This window comes from Suncus etruscus, chromosome 10 (genome assembly GCF_024139225.1).
Source record: "Suncus etruscus isolate mSunEtr1 chromosome 10, mSunEtr1.pri.cur, whole genome shotgun sequence".
NCBI classification, from domain to species: Eukaryota; Metazoa; Chordata; class Mammalia; order Eulipotyphla; family Soricidae; genus Suncus; species Suncus etruscus.
The window spans coordinates 52,946,459-52,968,623 of record NC_064857.1 but is presented as its reverse complement, the minus strand read 5'-3'; the positions used below and the strand labels follow the sequence as shown (position 1 = coordinate 52,968,623).

The following is a 22,165-nucleotide window of genomic DNA, read 5'->3' as shown; positions in this document are numbered from 1 at the left end:
CATCACCAGTGCAACAGTCCCATCATCAATGTCCCAAATCTCCCTCCTCCCCACCCAATCCCTGCCTGTACTCTAGACAGGCTTTCTATTTCTCTCTTACATTCTTATTATTAGGATAGTTCAAAACGTAGTTATTTCTCTAACTAAACTCATCCCTGTTTTTGGTGAGCTTCATGAGGTGAGCTGTAACTTCCATCTCTTTTCTCTTTTGGGAACACATAAGTTTTATACTGCAGTGGGGCCTTACACCCTGAATACTTGTCATAGTGAATTGGCTTAGGCTTCAGAAGATTAGACATTGATCATTCATCCCTGAACCTTGGATCCCATCTATAGAAACAACCACGGTTTTCTACATCAACACCAGGAATCAAACTTCTACCAGGGAAGGCCTTATTGCTGCCCTGGCATCGAATTATTCTAGAGTGAGTTCTTATGACACTCTGATGACTTGGTAACATCGAATAACCTACTTTCAAAGCAGGATTCTCTGCATTGCCACCCAAAGGTGAGATGAAACTAGAAGATGCTCCACATTACCCTGACATCGACATAGGATCTGTACAGAAACCAGGATCTCTAACTACAGAAACCTGACAACATAACCATGATTGTGAAGAGCTTTTATTGGGACCACAGAGAAAGACTTTGGGATTGGACAACTTAGTATGCCTGGACCCTGGAGTTTGTCTTATGCCAGGATACTTCATGGGTAAGGTCTCCCTCTTTTTAGGGATGGAGGGAGGACAACACTGGTGGTGGGAATGCCCCTGATTCATTGTCACTATGTACCTTAAATATTACTGTGAAAGATCAGTAATCCACTTTGTTCACAATAAAAAAAACATAATGATGTTGAAAGACATGACAAATTTCACAAATTTATCAATAAAGGTTTTTTTAAAAATAATTCTACTACTATTTAGTTGTAGTAAGCAGTAGTAAGTAAATTATTCATACCAGTCAAGGGGCAAGTTTGGGGGGAGAGTAGGAAACGGGTTAATGTTGGAGAGAATGTAACAATGGTGGTGGGACTGGTTTTGGAATATTTTATGGCAAAATAGCTATATTATGAGCAATTTTGTAAGCCATAGTATTTAAATGAAAATTATAAATATAAAAATAATTATGTAAAATGTAGAATAAGTTAGTACAGCATGAAGTTAAAATATATAAAACAGAAAAGTGACAAGCAATTATTTGAAGAAAGATTGAAGATTTGAAGAAAGTAAGTAGATGGCATACATTACTGGTGAGAATTTAGAATAGTGCTCTCACTCTATAAAGTAGTTCAGCAATTTTTTGTTTTATCAAAAATCACACCTCCAGAGAAATAAAAAATGTTTTTGTATTTATACAAAAGTTTTCAGGTAATGTTTCATTAGAAAGCTCATTATCTAAAAAAAAGAAAGCTCATTATCTGTTAGAATCTTAAACTGAAAACAACCGCCCCCCCCCCCCAAAAAAAATGGGCCCGGAGAGATAGCACAGTGGCGTTTGCCTTGCAAGAGCCGATCCAGGACCAAAGGTGGTTGGTTCGAATCCCGGTGTCTCATATGGTCCCCTGTGCCTTCCAGGAGTTATTTCTGAGCAGACAACCAGGAGTAACCCCTGAGCACCGCCTGGGTTTTGTGACCCAAAAACCAAAAAAAAAAAAAAAAAAAAAAAAAAAACCAGAAAACAACCCAAATGTTCCTCAACAAGTAAGTTACCTACGGTAACCTCCTGCAATAAATTCATCAATAAAAAAAGATACACAACTTGGATGAATCTCAAGGATATGATGCTTAGTGGTAACAGGCATTCTTAAAAATGGCCTAAAATTCTTTAAAAAAACCCAAACAGATATTCTTGACATCAGGTTGGGCAAATCTACGAAACTATGCCTGCCCATTGGGGCCCAACCGTGAGAAATTGTGAGTGCTGCCTGTGTGTGTCTGTCTCCTGTCCTGTCTCTTGAACCTCTTGGGAGTGGGCTGAAAAGAGGCTCCAACAGAGCACGGCTGCTCCACTTCGCTACACGGCCCTGTGTTCTTTCTAAGGAAAGAATGCCATTAAAACAAGAAGAAAAAAAATCACACTAAGAACTGTGCTGGAGGCTGAACTCTGCTGGAATTCAGATGCCAGCACCCCTATCTGCCTGTCTTCTGTGTTGTGCTCCATTTTTTGGCCTGATTTCATCCTGTGTGTGGCTCATCTGTGGATGGCTTGCCTTCTCTGGAGCCATCCCTAGAGCTGAGCTTATATGCTCAGAAAGGGGAAGCCGCTGAACTCTTCTGGAACTCAGATGCCAGCACCCCTATATGCCTGTCTTCTATCTGTGCTCCATTATTGGCCTGATTTCATCCTGTGTATGGCACATCTGCGGACGGCTCGCCTTCTCTGGAGCCTTCCCTAGAGCTGAGCTTACATGCCCAGAAAGGGGAAGCCACTGAACTCTGCTGGAACTCAGATACCAGCACCCCTATATGCCTGTCTTCTGTGCTGTGCTCCATTTTCAGCCTGATTTCATCCTGTGTGTGGCTTATCTGAGGACGGCTCACCTTCCCCTGGAGCCTTCCCTTGAGGTGAGTTTGCAAGCAAAGAAAGGGTGGATCCAGAGGAGCATGGCCACTCATCTTCGCTTCCCAGCCATGCACATCACTTAGCCAATGAATACAACCACAACACGTAGAAAAACCCACAATACAAGTGTGACAATGGGGAAACAACGCAGGCCAGTGCCAGGCATAGAGAATGATGATGGCAACTCTGATGCCTTGAACATGACCAAACAACTAGTCAGTCTCTCAGATAAGGAGTTTAGAGTCGCAATATGGAACATGTTCAAAGAACTCAAAGAAACTATAGAAGAGAACACTAATGAGAATCAAGAGAATATGAAGATAGAAGTCAAAAAATCCAAACTGAAATTTCAGGTCAAATAACAGGTCTGAAAAATTCAGTAGATGAATTGAAGAAAAACATGGTTGAGCTTTCCAACGGGTTAACAGCAGCTGAGGATAGAATTAGTACACTGGAAGATGAGATGAATAACAATTCTATACAGCAGAAGAAATTGGAAAAAAGCCTCAAAGCAAATGATCAAACAATGGAAAAATTACTCAAAGAATGGGAACAGATGAAAATAGAAGTCTATGATAAGCTCAACAGAAACAACTTAATAATCCTTGGAGTCCCAGAGACCCAGGAAGAAAATCTCCAGGAAGAATCAACAGTCAAGAACATCATTAAAGAGAAACTACCAGAGCTAATGAATACATGCAATCAAATCCTGCATGCCCGAAGAGTACCAAATAAAAGAGACCCCAGAAAAAACATCCCAAGACACATCCTAGTCACAATGACGAATCCCACAGATAGAGACAGAATTCTGAAAGCAGCAAGATCAATAAGAGAAATTACATTCAAGGGAACATCCTTGAGACTTACTGCAGACCTGTCACCAGAAACACTCAAGGCCAGAAGGCAGTGGTGTGACATAGTGACAAAACTCAATGAAATAAATGCTTCGCCTAGAATACTGCACCCAGCAAAACTCACTTTCAGGTTTGAAAGAACAATACATGGTTTCACAGACAAACAACAGCTCAGAAACTTTACAGACTCAAAACCATTCTTAAAAGAAAAACAGAATGGCCTACTTTAAGACAAGACTGACCAACAGACGCAGCAAACTCCGATATAAAGATGGCACCAACTCCCAGAACAATTCTTTCTCTCAATGTCAGTGGACTAAATGCACCAGTTAAATGACACAGAGTGGCTAAATGGATCAAAAAGCTTAATCTAACCTTCTGCTGCCTACAAGAAATGCACCTGAATAGTCAGAACAAACATAGACTCAAAATAAAAGGCTGGAGAAAAATCATCCAAGCAAACATCACACATAAAAAAGCTGGAGTGGCCATACTAATATCAGATGATGCAAACTTTATACTTAGGAAAGTTGTAAGGGACAAAGATAGACATTTTGTATTAATCAAGGGATATGTACAGCAGGAAGAAATCACTCTCCTAAACATATATGGTCCGAATGAGGGGCCAGCAAAATATTTAATAAAATTGTTGACAAATCTGAAAAATAATATCAATACCAACACAATAATTGTGGGAGACCTCAACATGGCATTGTCAACACTTGACAGGTCAACCAGACTGAAACCCAACAAGAGTATACTAGACCTGAGGAGAGAAATGGAAGAAAGAGGCCTAGTGGATATATATAGGACACTCCATCCCCAGAAACCTGGATACACATTCTTCTCCAATGTACATGGGACATTCTCCAGGATAGACTACATGCTGGCACATAAAACATACCTCCATAATATCAAGAGGATAGAAATTTTGCAGGCTACCTTCGCTGACCACAAGGCCCTGAAATATATGTGAACTACAAAGGGACACTAAAGAAAAACTTTAATACCTGGAGGTTAAACAGCTTAATACTGAATAACCAGTGGGTCCGAGATAAAATCAAAAAGGAAATAAAAACCTTCCTAGAAACAAATGGCAATGGAGAAACAAACTATCAGAATATATGGGACACAGCAAAAGCAGTACTGAGAGGAAAATTTATAGCTTTGCAAGCACACATCAGAAAAGAAGAAGGGGCCTACCTGAATAGCTTAATGACACAGCTCATAGAATTAGAAAGTACTCAACAAAAGGACCCAAAAATAGGGAGGCAGAAGGAAATAACAAAGCTGAGACCAGAAATCAATGAAGTGGAAACCCTAAAAACAATCCAAAAGATCAACGAAAGCAGAAGTTGGTTCTTTGAAAAAATAAACAAGATTGATAGACCACTGGCAAAACTAACATAGAACGAAAGAGAGAAACTTGATGACTCGTATTAGGAATGAAAAAGGAGAGATCACTACTGATATAGTAGAAATCTAAAGGGTAATCAGAAAGTACTTTGAGAAACTCTATACCACTAAAAATGAAAACCTGGAAGAAATGAATAAATTTTTGGACTCTTATAATCTTCCCCGGTTGAATGTAAAGGATGTAGCATATCTAAACACACCCATCACTATTGAGTAAATTAAGACAGTAATCAAATGTATGCCCCCCCCAAAAAAAAGTCCAGGCTCAGATGTATTTACTAATGAAATCTTTTAAACCTTTCAAGAGGAATTTATACCAATCCTGGCAAGACTCTTTCATGAAATCGAAAAAAACAGGAACATTTCCAAATAGCGTTTATGAAGCCAACATCACCTTGATACCTAAACCAGACAGAGATGCTACCAAAAAAGAAAATTACAGACCAATGTCGCTGATGTATACAGATGCAAAGATCCTCAACAAAATCCTGGCAAATAGGATTCAATGCCTCATTAAGAAGATCATCCACTACAATCAAGTAGGTTTCGTTCCAGGAATGCAAGGATGGTTTAACATCCATAAATCTATCAACATAATACACAACATCAACAAGAAAAATATAAATCACATGATCATATCAATAGACACAGAGAAAGCATTTGATAAGGTCCAACAGCCATTCTTGATCAAAACTCTTAGCAAGATGGGAATGGAAGAAACCTTTCTCAATATAGTAAGGCCATCTACCACAAGCAAGAGGCAAATATTGTCCTCAATGGAGAAAAACTAAAAGCCTTTTCTCTAAATTCTGGCACAAGACAAGGCTTTTCTCTCTCACCACTCCTATTCAACATAGCACTGGAAGTACTCACTATAGCGATTAGGCAAGAAAAAGATATCAAGGGAATCCAGATAGGAAAGGAAGAAGTCAAGCTCTCACTGTTTGCAGATGACATGATACTCTAACTAGAAAACCCTAAAGTCTCTACAAAAAAGCTTCGAGAAACAATAGACTCATATAGCAAGGTGGCAGGCTACAAAATTAACACACAAAAATTAATGGCCTTTCTATACACCAAGAGTAATAAGGAAGAAATGGACATTAAGAAAACAACCCCATTCATAATAGTGCCACACAAACTCAAATATCTTGGAATCAACTTGACTAAAAATGTGAAGGACCTATACGAAGAAAACTATAAAACTCTGCTCCAAGAAATAAGAGAGGACACACGGAAATGGAAGCACATACCCTGCTCATGGATTGGCAGGATTAACATCATTAAAATGGCAATACTCCCCAAAGCATTGTACAGATTTAATGTAATCCCTCTAAAGATACCCATGACATTCTTCAAAGAAGTGGATCAGGCACTTTTGAAATTCATATGCAACAATAAACACCCTAGAATAGCTAAAGCAATCATTGGGAAAAAGAATATGGGAGGCATTACTTTCCTCAACTTTAAACTGTACTGCAAAGCAATAGTTTTTAAAACAGCATGGTATTGGAATGAAGACAGGCCCTCAGATCAGTGGATTAGGCTTGAATACTCAGAGAATGTTTCCCAGACATACAATCACCTAATTTTTGATAAAGGAGAAAGAAATCCTAAAGGGAGCAAAGAAAGCCTCTTCAACAAGTGGTGTTGGCACAACTGGCTAGTCACTTGCAAAAAATTGAACTTAAACTCCCTTCTAACATGTACGAAGGTTAAATTCAAATGGATGAAAGACCTCAATATCAGACCCGAAACCATAAGATACATAGAACAACACGTAGGTAAAACACTCCAGGACATTGAGACTAAAGGCATCTTCAAAGAGAAAACTGCACTCTCCAAGCAAGTGAAAGCAGAGATTAACAGATGGGAATACATTAAACTGAGAAGCTTCTGCACCTCAAAAGAAATAGTGCCCAGGATAAAAGAGCCCCCACTGAGTGGGAGAAACTATTCACCCAATACCCATCAGACAAGGGGCTAATCTCCAAAATATACAAGGCACTGACAGAAATTTACAAGAAAAAACATCTAATCCCATCAAAAAATGGGGAGAAGAAATGGACAGACACTTTGACAAAGAAGAAATACAAATGGCCAAAAGACACATGAAAAAATGTTCCACATCACTAATCATCAGGGAGATGCAAATTAAAACAACTATGAGGTACCACCTCACACCCCAGAGATTGGCATACTTCACAAAGATTGAGAACAAGCAGTGATGGTGGGGATGTGGAGAGAAAGGAACTCTTATCCACTGCTGGTGGGAATGCTGTCTAGTTCAGCCTTTATGGAAAGCAATATGGAGATTCCTCCAAAAATTGGAAATGGAGCTCCCATACGACCCAGCTATACCACTCCTAGGAATATACCCTAGGAACACAAAAATACAATACAAAAATCCCTACCTTACACCTATGTTCATTGCAGCACTATTTACCATAGCAAGACTCTGGAAACAACCAAGATGCCCTTCAACAGACGAATGGCTAAAGAAACTGTGGTACATATACACAATGGAATATTATGCAGCGTTCAGGAGAGATGAAGTCATGAAATTTTCCTATACATGGATGTACATGGAATCTATTATGCTGAGTATAATAAGTCAGAGAGAGAGAGAGAGAGAGAGAGAGAGAGAGAGAGAGAGAAAGACACAGAATGGTCTCACTCATCTATGGGTTTTAAGAAAAATGAAAGATATTCTTGCAGTAACAACTTTCAGACATGAAAGGAAAAGAGCTGGAAGTAACAGCTTACCTCATGAAGCTCACCACAAACAGGGATGAGTTTAGTTAGAGAAATAACTAAATTTTGAACTATCCTAATTATGAGAATGAGGGAAATAGAAAGCCTGTCTAGAGTACAGGTGGGGGTTTGTTGGGGAGGAGGGAGATTTGGGACATTGGTGACGGGAATGTTGCACTGGTGATGGGTGGTGTTCTTTACATGACTGAAACCCAAACACAATCATGTATGTAATAAAGTTGGTTAAATATAAAAAATGATAAAAAAAAGAAAAGTAACTCAAAAACACAGATATTCTTAAAAATATTTTTAAAATATTACATTCTGTTTGAACTGGTTTATATATTATTTGTTATAGAACAGATTAGTTATTTGAGGATTTAGGGGTGGTAGAGAGTAGAAGGTATCTGACTCAATAAAGGTAGGATGAAGATCAAAGAGGTCTTTGAAATAGTTCCCATCTCTATATGTGTTCCCACTGCCTTTCTTCGGCTTTTTCCCCTTTCCCCTGGGGAAGAGGTTTTGGTTTAGAGTGGAATAAAGAGGAGGCAGAAAGGTGGGTGAGCTTAGCTATCATCTAGGCTTATAGTTCCACATGGTGGGGTGACTGGCTTTTGGGTGAATTTGCTGTGTGAGTTTTTCTTGTCTGCTAAAATCTTCATATATGTGTGGATTACTTAGTGTGGGAAATACAACTGGATGAGCATCTCCTATCCTCCCTGGATAGGAGGAGGTATAGGATTTCCCTTTCCTCCTTGTGGACTCTGGAACGTTCAACCTGTTCCTCTTCAGTAAAGTAGAAGGTATCTGACTCAATAAAGGTAGGATGAAGCTCTTTAAAGAAAAAGAATATTGTTCTTCTTAATGTGTGAGCATTATATAAAATTTACATATGAAATAAAATGATACATTAGTATACATAATCACTGTAATATTGCTAGTGATTAGTCAGAAAATATTGTAATATTTTCAAGTTATTATTGTTCTATAATCATGCAACATAGAACCTTTGGAAAAATTAAGCAAAATTTTCACCAGACTTTTGTTTTATTTTTACTACTTCCCATAAAACCATAATTATTTAAAAATAAAACGTTAAGACAAATTTCAAATTTAATAATGCCACAATTGATAAAAAAACATTATGGGACCAGAGTCTAAGCTTGTCTTCTCTCCATTGAAAAATGGAGTGTGGTGTTTTAGGACCCAGTAAGAACACAAGATTAAAGGCTTTGCTTGAGGTCAGGTGACCAAGTAGCTTTAAATTACTTGGTGTTCCTCTGAGCTGGGAGTCACTCAGTGGTGCCTAACAGTGTCACACCTCTCAGGATTCACAACAGCTGATTGAGATAAAGTGGAGGCTGAATAAAAATGCGTACCAGTATGTGCAAAACAGGGGGCAAGGCAGCTGCTTATCACCACTGGAAGGGGTTAATGTGAGTGAAGAGAGAATAGGGGAGAATAGGGAAGACCTAGGGGAGACTGAGATTGGATCTTTGCAATTAACAATGAGAGCACAGCTTTCTGCTTCCAATGGTCAGTCTTTGAGCAAGCATTTGCAGAGACCCCATGAGCTCTTAAGCTACAAATGAAAAGTGTACTTCAAGGAGGCATGTTCTGTTAAGTCTATAAAAGAGTGAGCTGTGCTAGTAGATTGAAAATATCACCAAAGCCTGACCAGTATCTGCAGCTGTTATACATTACTGGGGTCCAAAGGTCTGGCTTCGAATGACTTTTTTTTTCTCCCAATATCCTTGCTTTAAAATAGAAAAAAAAAAACAAAACAAAACAAAACAAAACTTAAAAAGTCTTGTTTACTTTAGCCAAGATTAAAGAGCTTGAACTTACTTGGTCAGATAAAATGGATTTTTAAGTGCTTTATGGACAAGTACCCCTAATTGCTAAAATACTAAACTGGCCTCCCATGATCCTGTATAGAACTTGATTTGTCTGGATCTACTTATTTACTCTTGTTAGAAGTCAGAAGCTAAGTCTCAGATTAGAGAATTTTAATTTGTAAAGCTAAGAATTAAAAGAAGTTCTCTAGAGCAGTGGCTCACAGTGAGCAATGGCCTTAAATGTTCTTCTAGAGCAGGATAGTTTAAGGTCTCACCGTGTCTACAATACAGTGTTCTGTCCAGGGAAGCATAGTGAAGTGCCTTGCTTGGGAACACAAAGCATAGTTCTTGTGTTTGCAAAACACAGGCTTCCCACAGAGAGGGGAGGAAGGGGAATAACTCGAGTCTTCATCCCTTTACCAACCTTAGACGCAGCAGCCTGGGACAGAGGAAAGTGGTCGTGATGTGCACATGAGAATCTGAATGCCAGCCCTGCGGCCTTCATGAAGGGACCATAGGGCTCTGGGTGGGATACTTTCTGTTTTTGAGTGGGCTACTTCCTATCGTTGAGCCTCAGAGTTCTCATTTGTAAAGTGGGAATGGTAGTACCTGTTTTAATGGCCAACTCTGCAACTAAATCATGTGAGTGAGAGCTCAGAGAACCCCAAGGTCATCACACTCAACAGAGCTCTTGTGAGATAGTTCATCCCCCAAAGAAACAATTTTGCAAAATCATCTCATGACATCAAAAGAAATTATTCTTGGAAGGCTAGGTACATGGTTCAGTGGAAGAGTACTGCCTACCATGTGTGAAGTTCTGTGTTCAACCCTCAGCACCACATGATCCACTGAGTACCTTGGGATCTAAGAGTATCCCCAGAGCATCATGGGGTGTGGTCTAAAAATCAAAAGAAAAGAAAAATTATACTTAGGGAACTTTTCCAGGGACTAATAAGTGCTTCATAAATGCTTATGTTTACAAGGAAATGACAATGTTAATGGCGATGTTTTTGGAAGAGGCTTGGTTTATAGTATCTGTTGAAATTGATAGCTTATTAATCAAAGGTTTTACATGGTAATGACTCTGTTCATAATTTTACTATTGTTTCTGCCATCTCCTTACTCCTCCTCCAATAAAAGTCTGGACTTTCAGAATCAATAAGGCTTGGGTTTCTATTTAAAATAATTAATTTTATTTCCTTTGGATTCATACCTGGTAGTGCTTAGGATCTGCTCTTGGTTCTGTTGTCAGGGTCACTTACAGCGATGCTTGTTCAGAGCACCCTGCAGTGCCAAGGATGGAACCCAGGTCTCCTGCATCTCAAGCATATATTCAGTTCATAGAATTTTTTCTTTGGCCTTCTGAAATTTTACTTAATGAATGCTTTTCTCTTGATTTCTATAAGATGTCAAGCAGGAAGTGAACTTAGTGCTCTATACTGATGGAGTAAAGGGACACCCAGCCAACAGAAATTTTATGGATGGCTCTGAAAGCCTGCAGACCATATAAAGCTAGGGACTCAGACTAGGCACCAAGAGGAGGAGGTTAGAGTTACCCACCAGATGGGGCTCTCTTTCCCTCTGGCTTCTCAGGTTTCTGAACAGCTTCCACTGATAGAAAACTGAATGGCCATTGTTTTCTGGAATAGGGCCAAGGCCTATTCAAGAAACCTGCAGGAATAACAAAGGGAGACAAAAGCCCAACTGTAAAGCAAGCAGGAGTAAGAAGTGGTGTGTAAGGTAGTGCTTCTTGCTCTTAGAAGAGAGTCATGGTCTAGCAAGGGGACAGAGGGCAAATTTGGGCCTTAAAATGAGATGTGGGCCTCCTTATTCCATGAGCACTGTCAAGAGTGTCTTTGGAGCACAAAGGTGGGACTAGTACCTGAGCATCATTAATCATAACTTAAAAAAGAAACAAAAGAAGTAAAATAAAATATCTGTCTCACTTGGCCAGGCATTGTGAAAACCGTTAAGTTTAAGAAAACGTGTTCAATGAATCATCTTGTTCTACCTCATATCTCTATGGCCCTCCTACAAACAGAGAAAAAAAATGTGGATGGGACCCAGGGCCCAAGTGGTCTCAGGAGCATTGAGTGGAAATAAAAAAATGGCCAGATATAAATACCCAACACAAAGTCAACGACAATAGAATCAAGATACCCAAACTACAACAAGCTAGACACACAAAAAAAACCCAGTTACACTAGCAGTAGAAGGGGCTAAGGATGGAGGTAAGGGAGGCATGCTGGGAATTATGGTAGAGACAGGTCAAGACTTGTAGTGGTAATGGCCCTAATGCACTGTCACTATGTACTTGAATGTACTTTCACAGGTGAAAGACTTGTGAAATACACCTGTGAAAGACTTGTAATTCACATTGGTTTCAATAAAAATTTTTAAAAAAGTGTGTGTGTGTGTGTGGCAGGGGAAGAGGAGCAAGCAAGCAAGAGATTCATTCCAACAAGTGTATTAAATAGGAGGAAGCTGGGTGAGGGTGCTATCTGAGTCAAACCTTGAAGAATAAGTGGATCTAAGAGAAGATCAAAAGAGAGGTGAGGGTAGATGCTTTCAAAGAAGGCATAAGAATTTTCAGACATACATACAGAAATTTGAAAGTAGAACTGTTTCTGGGACAGGAGTGTTTGTGAATGAGCTATTTCTGGGACAGGAGTTTCATGTGAATGAGCTGTTGAATAGCTCAGGTGAGACCTGAAATGAAGTGGGGATTAAATAGCCTAGATTTTCTGCCAAGACACTTGTTAAATGTCTTTTTAACCAGCAGGGTAACTCCAATATTGGCAGAATGCATGGTGGCATCTATCTCTTTTCACTTATTTACCATGTGTCTTGGGGAACTCTTTGAATAGTGGTACTTAAATCTTGAGAAATCAGAAAAATTGTCTTCGGTGATGAGCTTAATTTTTGCCTTTGTTTTCTGTCCTGGGAAGGCAATCGTTCTGAGTTGGATTTTATTTTTTTCTCTATCCTGTGTAGCTACAGTATGTCTTATCATTTTCATCTCCTCATTTAACTCTGTTCTGAAGGCACTTTACAAATTCATCTTCCAGTTGTGGGTATATTATTTTCCTCTAGAACTGCCATCTAAAACTGGGGCTGGAGGTTGAGAAGAGAGAGGTTTATAAGAGGCAAGCAGAGCAGAAATTCTTGGGAATTTGGCTTCTTTAAAGTAGGAATACTGGGATTTAATCCAGTCACAAAAGAGCATTCCTAAACCCCATATTGTCCTCTACACTATTGATTTCATATTCAGCAGCATTTAGTTCTGTCTTTCTTACAAAATTCAACAACCAAAATATCCAATCACCTCGTTCAACAACCATGGTTGATGAATAGACATTTTCACAAAGACATATAGATGAACAAAAAGCATATGAAAAAAATGCTCACTGCCACTCATGACACAGCTCACACGCTCAAATCAAAACAGCATTTAAATGTTACCTCATGCCAGTAAAGGCACATAACAAAAAGTCTTGATATAGCCAGTATTGGTGAGGGTGTGGTAAGAAAAATTACTCATCCACTGCTGTAAAAAATGTCATCTGGTTCAGTTTTTATGGAAAGTAATATAGAGATCTGTCAAAAAATTAGGATTAGGATTCCCATACAATCTAGTGATACCATTTCTTAACATCTAAAAACATTCATTCTAAAGTTCGTATGCACACCTATGCTCATAGCGGCACTTAGTGCAATAGGTAAATATGGAAACAATCTAGATGTCCATCTATAGATGAATGAATTATGAAGATGTGGTATATCTACACATTGCAATATTATTCAGATCTAAGAAAAAAAGTCATGTAGTTTTCAACAACATAGGACTAAAGAATACCATGCTGAGTAAAGTCTGAGAGAAAAGTTTAGATACTGAATGATTCTTCCTATATATGGCTCTTAAAGATATATAGCAGGGTAGCATCAAAGGTCCAAAGGGAACATAATGGGAGAGCTGATCCATTCATTGAGTTTGTGAGTGGAGTTGAAAGGGAGGGACAGTTGGATCCTTGGGGGAGGAAAGCAGATACATTGGTGATGGTGACATGTTGCAATTACTCACATGGGAAACCAACAACAAACAGAATCTCATCAATCAACGAGCTAAAAGATGTCTCCACTTCAACTCTAAGTTCTTCCACCTCAACATATGAAATGAAACCCAAGTAGATTAAATGGGAAAGATTTAGAATGTAGAAGACACCAAAAAAGAATCCAAATTGGAAGGTAATGGCTGAAAGGTAACTTCAGAGAATTAAGTAAATATTTCTCTTCTTCAGAGGAAACTCCTCAACATCTCTCCCCTTCCACCTCTCCTTAGGAGGTGAATCATCATCAAGCAAGTACTCATTTGACAAGAGTGAAGCTTTAACCACTGGAGAAAATAAATATTCCAGACTAAAAAGTCTATGTGAAATTAAGTGGGATAGAATGCATAGCTGTTGGTTCTCATTGCTTACTTTGCTCTCATATTGGTACTATTGATCCATTCTTTGTAAATAATATAGAAGTGCATGGATATGGAAGTTAGAAGCTATTGTTTGAGCTTTGCTCAAGGGAGATGAAAGTAATGTGATCTCCTGAAAAGGACCTCTCATGAACCTAGCTTAGGTTCATGCAAATGTCACTTTAGATATATGTAAAAATAATAGGACTTAGAAAACTAGGTAATAAAAGCCACAAGAATGCCCTGCTTTGTATTTTGAAGCCCATGATTTAAATGTACTCATTAAGTTAAATAATACAAACATCTTTGTCATAAAAATGTTGATTACATAGTTTTGTATGATTTGTACAAATGAGGGGGTTCAGTCTGGTAGCACAGATAGAAGAAGGAATTGTTTTGGGTTTCTACATTTTTTAGGCATCTTATTCTTTAATATTAAAATACTAAAAATCTTTTTTTTTTTTTTTTTTTTTTTTTAAATGTTGAAAACATTTTATTAAAGTACAAAATAGTTGGAATTAAACCAAATAGAAAAACATATTAAATATTTACAAAAACATGGATAACACACAAACGCAGAAAGGTTTACAAGTTTACAAGCACTGAAAATGATGGAAACTCCCCCAAATAGGTATAATAGCTCACTGCTGAACAAATGTTTCCTGTTATACAGTCCAGAAATCTATATTCCTCTTTTGAATAAATCGGCTCTTTGGGAGATCTAAGACTCAGAGGCAATTAATGGGCTGAGAAAGTCACATGAACTTACTTTCTTCATGTTGTTATGTTGTAGTTACAGATAACAAAGGTTAAGTTAAGATTGAGGGGGAAGTATTTGTACTAGAACTATAAAGTTGATCTGATGGAAAATTACCTATAAAATATAAGATAATATGTCATCTAATATTTACTAAAATAAAAGAAATCAGAATAGTCTTTTTTTTTTTTTTAACCAAAGTGCTCCCATTTTTGATTAAATGGTCAATAAACAAATAACATTATCCTGAAGTGACAATACAACTCTCTAGAGTCCAGGAAAACATAAAATCAATATAAGACAACAGACACAAAAAAGACACCTTTTTTTGGGGGGAGGGGAGGTCACACCCGGCTGTCCACAGGGGTTACTCCTGGCAGGCTTGGGGGACCATATGGGATGCCGGGGATTGAACCGGGTCTGTACTGGTTGGCAGCATGCAAGGCAATGCCCTACAGCTAGCTGTGCTGTAACTCCAGCCCCAAAACAGACACCTTAAAGTAGAGAAAAGACGGGCCAGGCGGTGGCGCTAGAGGTAAGGTGCCTGCCTTGCCTGCGCTAGCCTTGGAAGGACCGCGGTTCGATCCCCCAGCATCTCATATAGTCCCCCAAGCAGGAGTGACTTCTGAGTGCATAGCCAGGAGTAACCCCTGAGCGTCATCGGGTGTGGCTCAAAACAAAAACAAAAACAAAAACAAGAACAAAAAGTTAAAAAAAAAAAAGTAGAGAAAAGACATTATAATGCCCACAAGATGTTCACAATATTGTAAAAAGGAAATCTTTTTTACATACTTCTCCTTGAGGATTCTACATTACCTTCTTATTTTCAGCTTACTAAGACCATTACTCAAATAGTTATCTCACAGTTTAAAACAGATCGTCATCATCTGATTCTTCAAGGTACTTTATAGGTTTCTTTGCCCGTCCAGATTTTATCCTCGGGGCTACTGTGGTGTCTAAATCCATTTCAAAGTCGTCGTTCTCTCCCTTAGATTTCTTATTTGTGGCCTTAGAAATCATTTTCTCAAAATTAGAGTCAGAATCCTCATCAGAAGAAGGTTTCCTTTTGCGACAAATCTTCGTTTTGGTAGGAGCAGGCTTTTTAGAGGCTTCAGAATTCAAGCCTGACTCCTTTTTGGTTGCTTTTGGTGCACCCCTTTTTTTGGTGCCTACAGTGGAGGTGGAAGATTGACTTTTTGCTGCTGTTTTCTTCACAGTCACATTCTTTTTAGAAACAGGCTCTGTTGTTTCAGTTTCAGCTGTTAAATCAGCAGCAGGGGAACTTGGAGAAAGTGGTGCATTTTTCATGGCGTCATCAGCATCAAGGTCTGATTCGGCACTTTTTGATGGTTTCTGTTCTTTGTTAGTTTGTTTTTGGGAAGTTTTGGTTGTAGGCAAATCATAATCTGATGGAACAAACTCTTCATCTTGATCGTTTTCTTCAAATTCAGAGAAATCTTCATCTGAGTCCAAATCTACTGTGAATTTAGTTTTTGTTGTTGCTCTCCGTAGCTCTATTTCACGTGGAGGGACATCAACATTACTTTCATCACTGCTCTTATCTGATTCTGAATCAGACCAGGGGTTTCTTTTCTTCCCTTTTTTGATTGGTTTAAAAGGCAGTGTAGTTTGTTTCTTTGTTTTGGGACCTGAATCTTTTTTCAGTTTCTTTTCTATTCTTTTTTTTAGTTCCATACCATCCTCCTGAGGGCTTCCTTCAGTGTTTTCATTCTTAATTTTCCTTTTAACTTTTTTTTCTGCCTCTGCTTTCATTTCCACAGTCACTACTGGGATGACTCTTTTTCCACTTGGTGAAGGCAGGATTTCAGTCAGTTGGGTTTTTTTCCCTTTTGCTTTCCCCCCTTTCACAACTAGTCCTACTTGTTCATCTTTTAGTTCCTTGGCTTCAACAATCTCCAGTTCTTCAATAAAAACAGCCAAGTCTTCTCTCCATAAATCTGATGGACTCTTCCCCTTTAATATATCTAATTCTTCCTCTTTTTCCTTTCTTAATTTGCATAGTTCATCCTTCTTTTCCTTAGTTAGATACCAAAGAGGCATATCAAGAAGGTAATTGAAAGTTGGTCCAGAATCTGTTACAGAGTCACTTTTTTCAGATTCATTTTCATCACTCTCTTCATTTTCTTCTTCATCTGGAACCTTTTGCTGGGCTTCTTTCCAAGCCTTCACTGGATCTGAGTCATAACCCCTCTGGATCAAAACCTTAATTAATTCTTTCTTAGGTTTATTTTCAATGATTATTTTGCCATCTATTTTCTCTAAGATGAAGCGAGCCTGATTATTCAGTTTAGCAGATTCAGCGCCAAGCATTCCTAGAAGCCATTCTTTTCTCAGTCCATAATATTTAAGCCTGAGTTCAAAGAAGTCTCTTAGGATATCTAAGACTGTGTCATATTTCTTTAAACAGCCTACATGATCAAAAAGTACCATAGAGTTGCATGTGAGACTAGTTTGGAGTTTAAAGACTTTGTGGAGTCCAGCTCTCTCTGCTTCTGCCAGTTTCTCTTCAGTCATCTTCACAACAAACTTCACGGTTGTATCTGTATGGTATTCTCTATAGTCTGTTATAAGAGGGGGTGTCTTCTCAGTGCCATTCAACATGGGCTCAAGAACTTGTTCCTTATAAGTCTGGGTCCATGTTCTGATGGGAAGTTCTGAGATTTCAATGGTTGTTGAATTAAGAATTGCCACTTCACCACTAATCACATATTGATTTGGAGCCAGCTCTTCAATTGTACCCTTGAAGTTCTTGTAACTTGGAAGCATTGGTAAAGGTTCTTCTCCATCCATCAAACGCCTGATGTTATTTACAACTTCACGAATGTCAAAATTAGGTATTTTGCAGGACCACCCTGTACCAATTCCTTCAGCACCATTTATCAGTACCATGGGGATAATAGGAATGTACCATTCAGGCTCAACACGCTGGTTGTCATCATATAAAAACCTTAAGGTATGATCATCTTTTGGTGGAAATAACAACCTAGTCAAAGGGCTGAGCATCGTGAAGATGTATCGAGGACTAGCAGAATCCTTGCCACCATGTAGCCTGGTACCAAACTGACCAATGGGTTGCAAGAGGTTCAGGTTATTGCTACCCACAAAATTTTGGGCCAAGTTGATAATAGTCATCATCAGTGACATCTCACCATGATGATAAGAGGACATCTCAGCCACTGACCCAGCTAATTGGGCAACTTTCACCTCTCGTTTGTCATTCCTTTTGAAACAAGTAAATAAAACCTTTCTTTGACCTGGTTTTAGACCTTCTGCAAAGAACAATGGGTAAACTAAGAAAGACACCAGAAGCTGTGGATATAAAGAGAAATTCTAGTAGATTCCCAAGTCCTCTAAAATGTACAAACTTTATAAATGAGGATATAGAATTTGAATTTAATGTCCTTGCAATGGAATTTAAAGAATCACTAACTAAAGATATTAAGAAATGCATAGACAAACAGTTCATCCAAATCAAAGAAGAACTCTATTAAAAAATGAGAGTCCATACAAACAGAACTGAGGAAACTAAAAAACATGCTAGCAAGCCACTCTAGCAGAATTACACACATAAAGAATCACATGAGTGGACTTGAGAAAAAAAATACAAGCCAGCAACAATAAAGAAGTCAACAAAGAAATGAGAAAAATAAACATTGGGAGATGTAAGGTACTTAATGAACAAAGACAAAAGAAATAATTTATGAATTGTAGAAATACCAGAAGGGGAGGAAAAAGGGATAAGGGAAGAAGTAGTGAGGGAAATAGCAGAAAATTTTCCAACCCTCTAGAAAGAGACACCTGTTCAAATCCAGGAGGTGAAAAGAGTTCCCAATAAAATAGACCAACACTAAAACATATAGTAATCTGAATGGCAAAATCAAAGCAAAACAAAACAAAAAGAAATATGAATTCTTTAAAGCAATGAGAAAAAAAAGACCTCAAGTACAAAGGAAGGAACATAAGAATCAAGCCAATCTCCCATTTGAAACTATTCAAGCAAAAAGACAGTGGAATGACATATTTAAACTATTGAATAAAAGAAACTTCCAATCTAGAGTCCACTACCCAGCAAAACTCTCATTCATATGGGATGAAAGACTAAAAATATTCTCAGACAAAAAAGAACTCACACTATTGTGCAAACCAAACCATCTCTAAACGAACTACTTAGAGATGAATTACACAATCCAAACACACAATTTTAACAACAAAAACAAACAAAAAAACCCTACACAATACAATGACACAATAACCCTCTCTGTCAATAATCTCCTTAAATGTCAATGGACTAAACTCCCCCATAAAAATACACAGAGTAGAGAGCTGGATTAGAAAACAAAAATCTGGTCTAGGTGGAGAGGGCACCTGGCCTGGCCTGCCTCAGGAAGTCGAGCCAGGTGCCACTGACGCCTCCCAGGGCAGCAGCAGTGCCAGACCTTCCTCTGCTTTCCTGCATGGCAGCCGTCCCTGCACCTGCTAATTTTGGGATGTGAGTTGATACTCCCAGAAAGGGGAAGACGTTGAACTCTGCTGGAACTCTGATGCCAGCACCTCTCACTGTCTCCTGTGCAGTGCTGCATTCTTGGCCTGATTTCATCCTGTTTGTGGCTTCATCTGTGGACGACTTGCCTTCCCTGGAGGTGAGTTGATACGCCCATTCCCACTACCTGTGTTGTCCTTCCTCTACCCCTGTTCCCAGCATGCATGCCATATTTCCCTCTTTTGCCCCCTGGACTGCTAGTGTAACTGCTCCCTTCTGTGTATAGCTTGTTGTAGATTGGGTATTGTTGTCATTGACTTGGGTTTGGTGTTTGAGTCTGATCGTTTTTTTATTTCCACTCAATGTCCTGGTACTCTCTTTTTTCCCCCCTCAATTTAGGAGGCAGAACAAGATAATTCAAGTTATATAGTTCTGTTGGGGAAAAAAGAAAAGAACTTGGAGTATTCTGTCTAGAGGTTATAAATATCAATTTAAAAGAAGAAAGGGGGGCCCGGAGAGATAGCACAGCGGCATTTGCCTTGCAAGCAGCCGATCGAGGACCAAAAGGTAGTTGGTTCGAATCCCGGTGTCCCATATGGTCCCCCGTGCCTGCCAGGAGCTATTTCTGAGCAGACAGCCAGGAGTAACCCCTGAGTAATGCCGGGTGTGGCCCAAACACCAAAAAAAAAAAAAAAAAAAAAAAAAAGAAAGGGGAAAAAGAAGAAAAACAAAACAAAACAAAAGGCAACTAAAAAAAAAAAAGCACCCTGCTACAATAAACGACCACCACCATCATATAATAACCACAAGAACGAAAGAAAATAAAAATAATAAAAATAATTTTAAAAGAAGATAAAAAGAAGGATCTTTTTTATTTAGTGGGAAGGGCCTTGATTCCTTGTCTCTATGTACCTTAAATATTACTGTGAAAGATTTATAATTCACTTTGGTCACAATAAAAATTACTTTTTTAAAAAAATATCTCTCTAATAGATTAATGAAGTTCTATTCTTAGCTTGCTAAGTGATTTTAGCTCTTTTTAATAACTAATGCATATTTTATCATAGGGACTTTATTATTTATTTATGTATTGGGCTTTGGACCACACCTGGTGATGCCCAGGTGTTACTCCTGGCTATGCATTCAAAAATTGCTCTTGGTTTAGGGGACCATGTGGGACATGGTATGCCAGGGGTTCAAACTGTGGTTAACACAGTTAGGTTAACACGTGAAAGGCAAATGCCCTACCGCTTGTGCCACCACTCCGGGCCCTCATCATAGGAACTTTAATTACAATATTTTACTTAATGTATATACTTAAGCATAATATTTACTTACAAACATATTACAACATAATATTTACTAACAAACATTTACTAACATAAAGCCAAAATTCTCTTTTTGGGGATAAAACACTTTTATAAGCCTATACTGATTTTCCCTTTAAAAGTTTCTAAATTTTCCTCACTTTAAAGTTGTTGGGCCGGGAAGGTGGCGCTAGAGGTAAGGTGTCTGCCTTGCAAGCGCTAGCATAGGATGGACTGCGGTTCGATCCCCTGGCGTCCCATATGGTTCCCCCCAAGCCAGGGGCAATTTCTGAGCGCATAACCAGGAGTAACCCCTGAGCGTCAAACGAGTGTGGCCCCCCAAAAAAAACAAAAAAAATTTTAAAAAAAGTTGTATGTTTGTAGGTTTTATTTTTTCATGTAAAATTTATTTTTATTTTAATTTTGGAATTACGATGAACTGCAAAGTTACTTCAGGTAGTGTTCACTTTCACCAGTGTTCACTTCACCCATCATCACTTCACCAGTGTCAACTTCCCTCCACCAATGTCCCCTGTTTCCTCCCTGCTCATACAGTCCCCACTTTCAGACACTATAGTTCAAACTACTGTTATTGAAAAGATATCATGCACTTTGCCTCCTTTCAGCACCTAGTCTTGGTCCGTAGTGACCACTGCTCACTATCACTATCATAGTGGTCCTTTCCTATATACACTTGTCCCCTACAATGGCAAGTTTTATAATAGGAAGAATGAATTCTTCTGCTTTTTATTTCTATTGCCTTTGAGCTTAGTTATTCCCCTACTACAATAATGTAAAATTTTAAATGTGCTGATAGTATAGAATTACTCATACTACTAATGTTTAAAATTGTATATCCCTGTGGGGTAAAATGCGTACTTTCTTGGGATTTTTTTTTATTAGTTTATCTTTGATTTACAATTGTGTGGAGTTTCAGGAATTGAGTGTTCATCTATGTGCCACTCTCCCCTTGATTATTTTTTAAACATTTTCTTTCATGTGTGGGATATAAAAAACATACTAAGGAAACAACAAATAGACAAAGTCATCAAAACTAGAGATTTTGCTTATTGAACTGAGCTTATATTGAGGGTGGGAAAACTTGGGAGGGTCTCTTGGACACTGGTGGAAGAAGAGGCAGTCTCTTTGGAGATGAGTTGGAATGAAATGTTTGCATAAAAAGTATAATTACCAGAATAATAAATCATGGTACTGCAATAAAAACAGTGGTGGCAAACTAAAAATAACAAAAATAAGTGAAATATAACTGCAAATCTATAGAAGAGAACAATATAAAAAAGAAATGTAAAAATTGGGGGGGGTAAATGATAAGGCCTAAAGGATAAATTTAAAATAGTCAACATAAAAATGATGATTACCAGGGAGGAAATGGCTGAAAATAAAACATCTAAAGCAGGGGTCTCAAACTGCGGCCCACGGGCCATTTGCGGCCCTCCGTACAACATTTTGTGGCCCGCGGCCGGCCTTCAAATATTGCAGTATCGCGATTATTCGCTTACCAAATAATCACAATAAAAATCGCATTAGTAGGGGCCGATGAAGTGGCGCTAGAGGTAAGGTGTCTGCCTTGCAAGCGCTAGCCAAGGAAGGACCACAGTTTGATCCTCTGGAGTCCCATATGGTACCCCAAGCCAGGGGCAATTTCTGAGCACTTAGTCAGGAGTAACCCTTTAGCATCAAACTGGTG

At 38.6% G+C, this 22,165-nt stretch overlaps 1 protein-coding gene across 1 annotated transcript; it reads right to left on the bottom strand.

Annotated features, from left to right (window-relative positions):
• Positions 1-15,516: 15,516 nt before the first annotated feature.
• LOC126020193 (DNA topoisomerase 2-alpha-like) lies at positions 15,517-19,267 on the bottom strand. The gene is made up of 2 exons (XM_049781654.1): positions 19,036-19,267; positions 15,517-17,960 (listed from the first exon to the last, which is right to left on the bottom strand). Exons 1-2 carry the CDS (start codon positions 19,265-19,267, stop codon positions 15,517-15,519), a joined length of 2,676 nt encoding a protein of 891 aa, XP_049637611.1.
• Between the last annotated feature and the right edge of the window lie 2,898 nt (positions 19,268-22,165).

Excerpts from the sequence above, each read along its gene's own strand:
- LOC126020193 (XM_049781654.1), bottom strand. The coding sequence starts at position 19,267 with ATGAAATCAGGCCAAGAATGCAGCACTGCACAGGAGACAGTGAGAGGT. Across the intron at positions 17,961-19,035 it reads CCTGAGGCAGGCCAGGCCAG|TTTACCCATTGTTCTTTGCA; the intron begins GTGCCCTCTCCA and ends TGTCTTTCTTAG.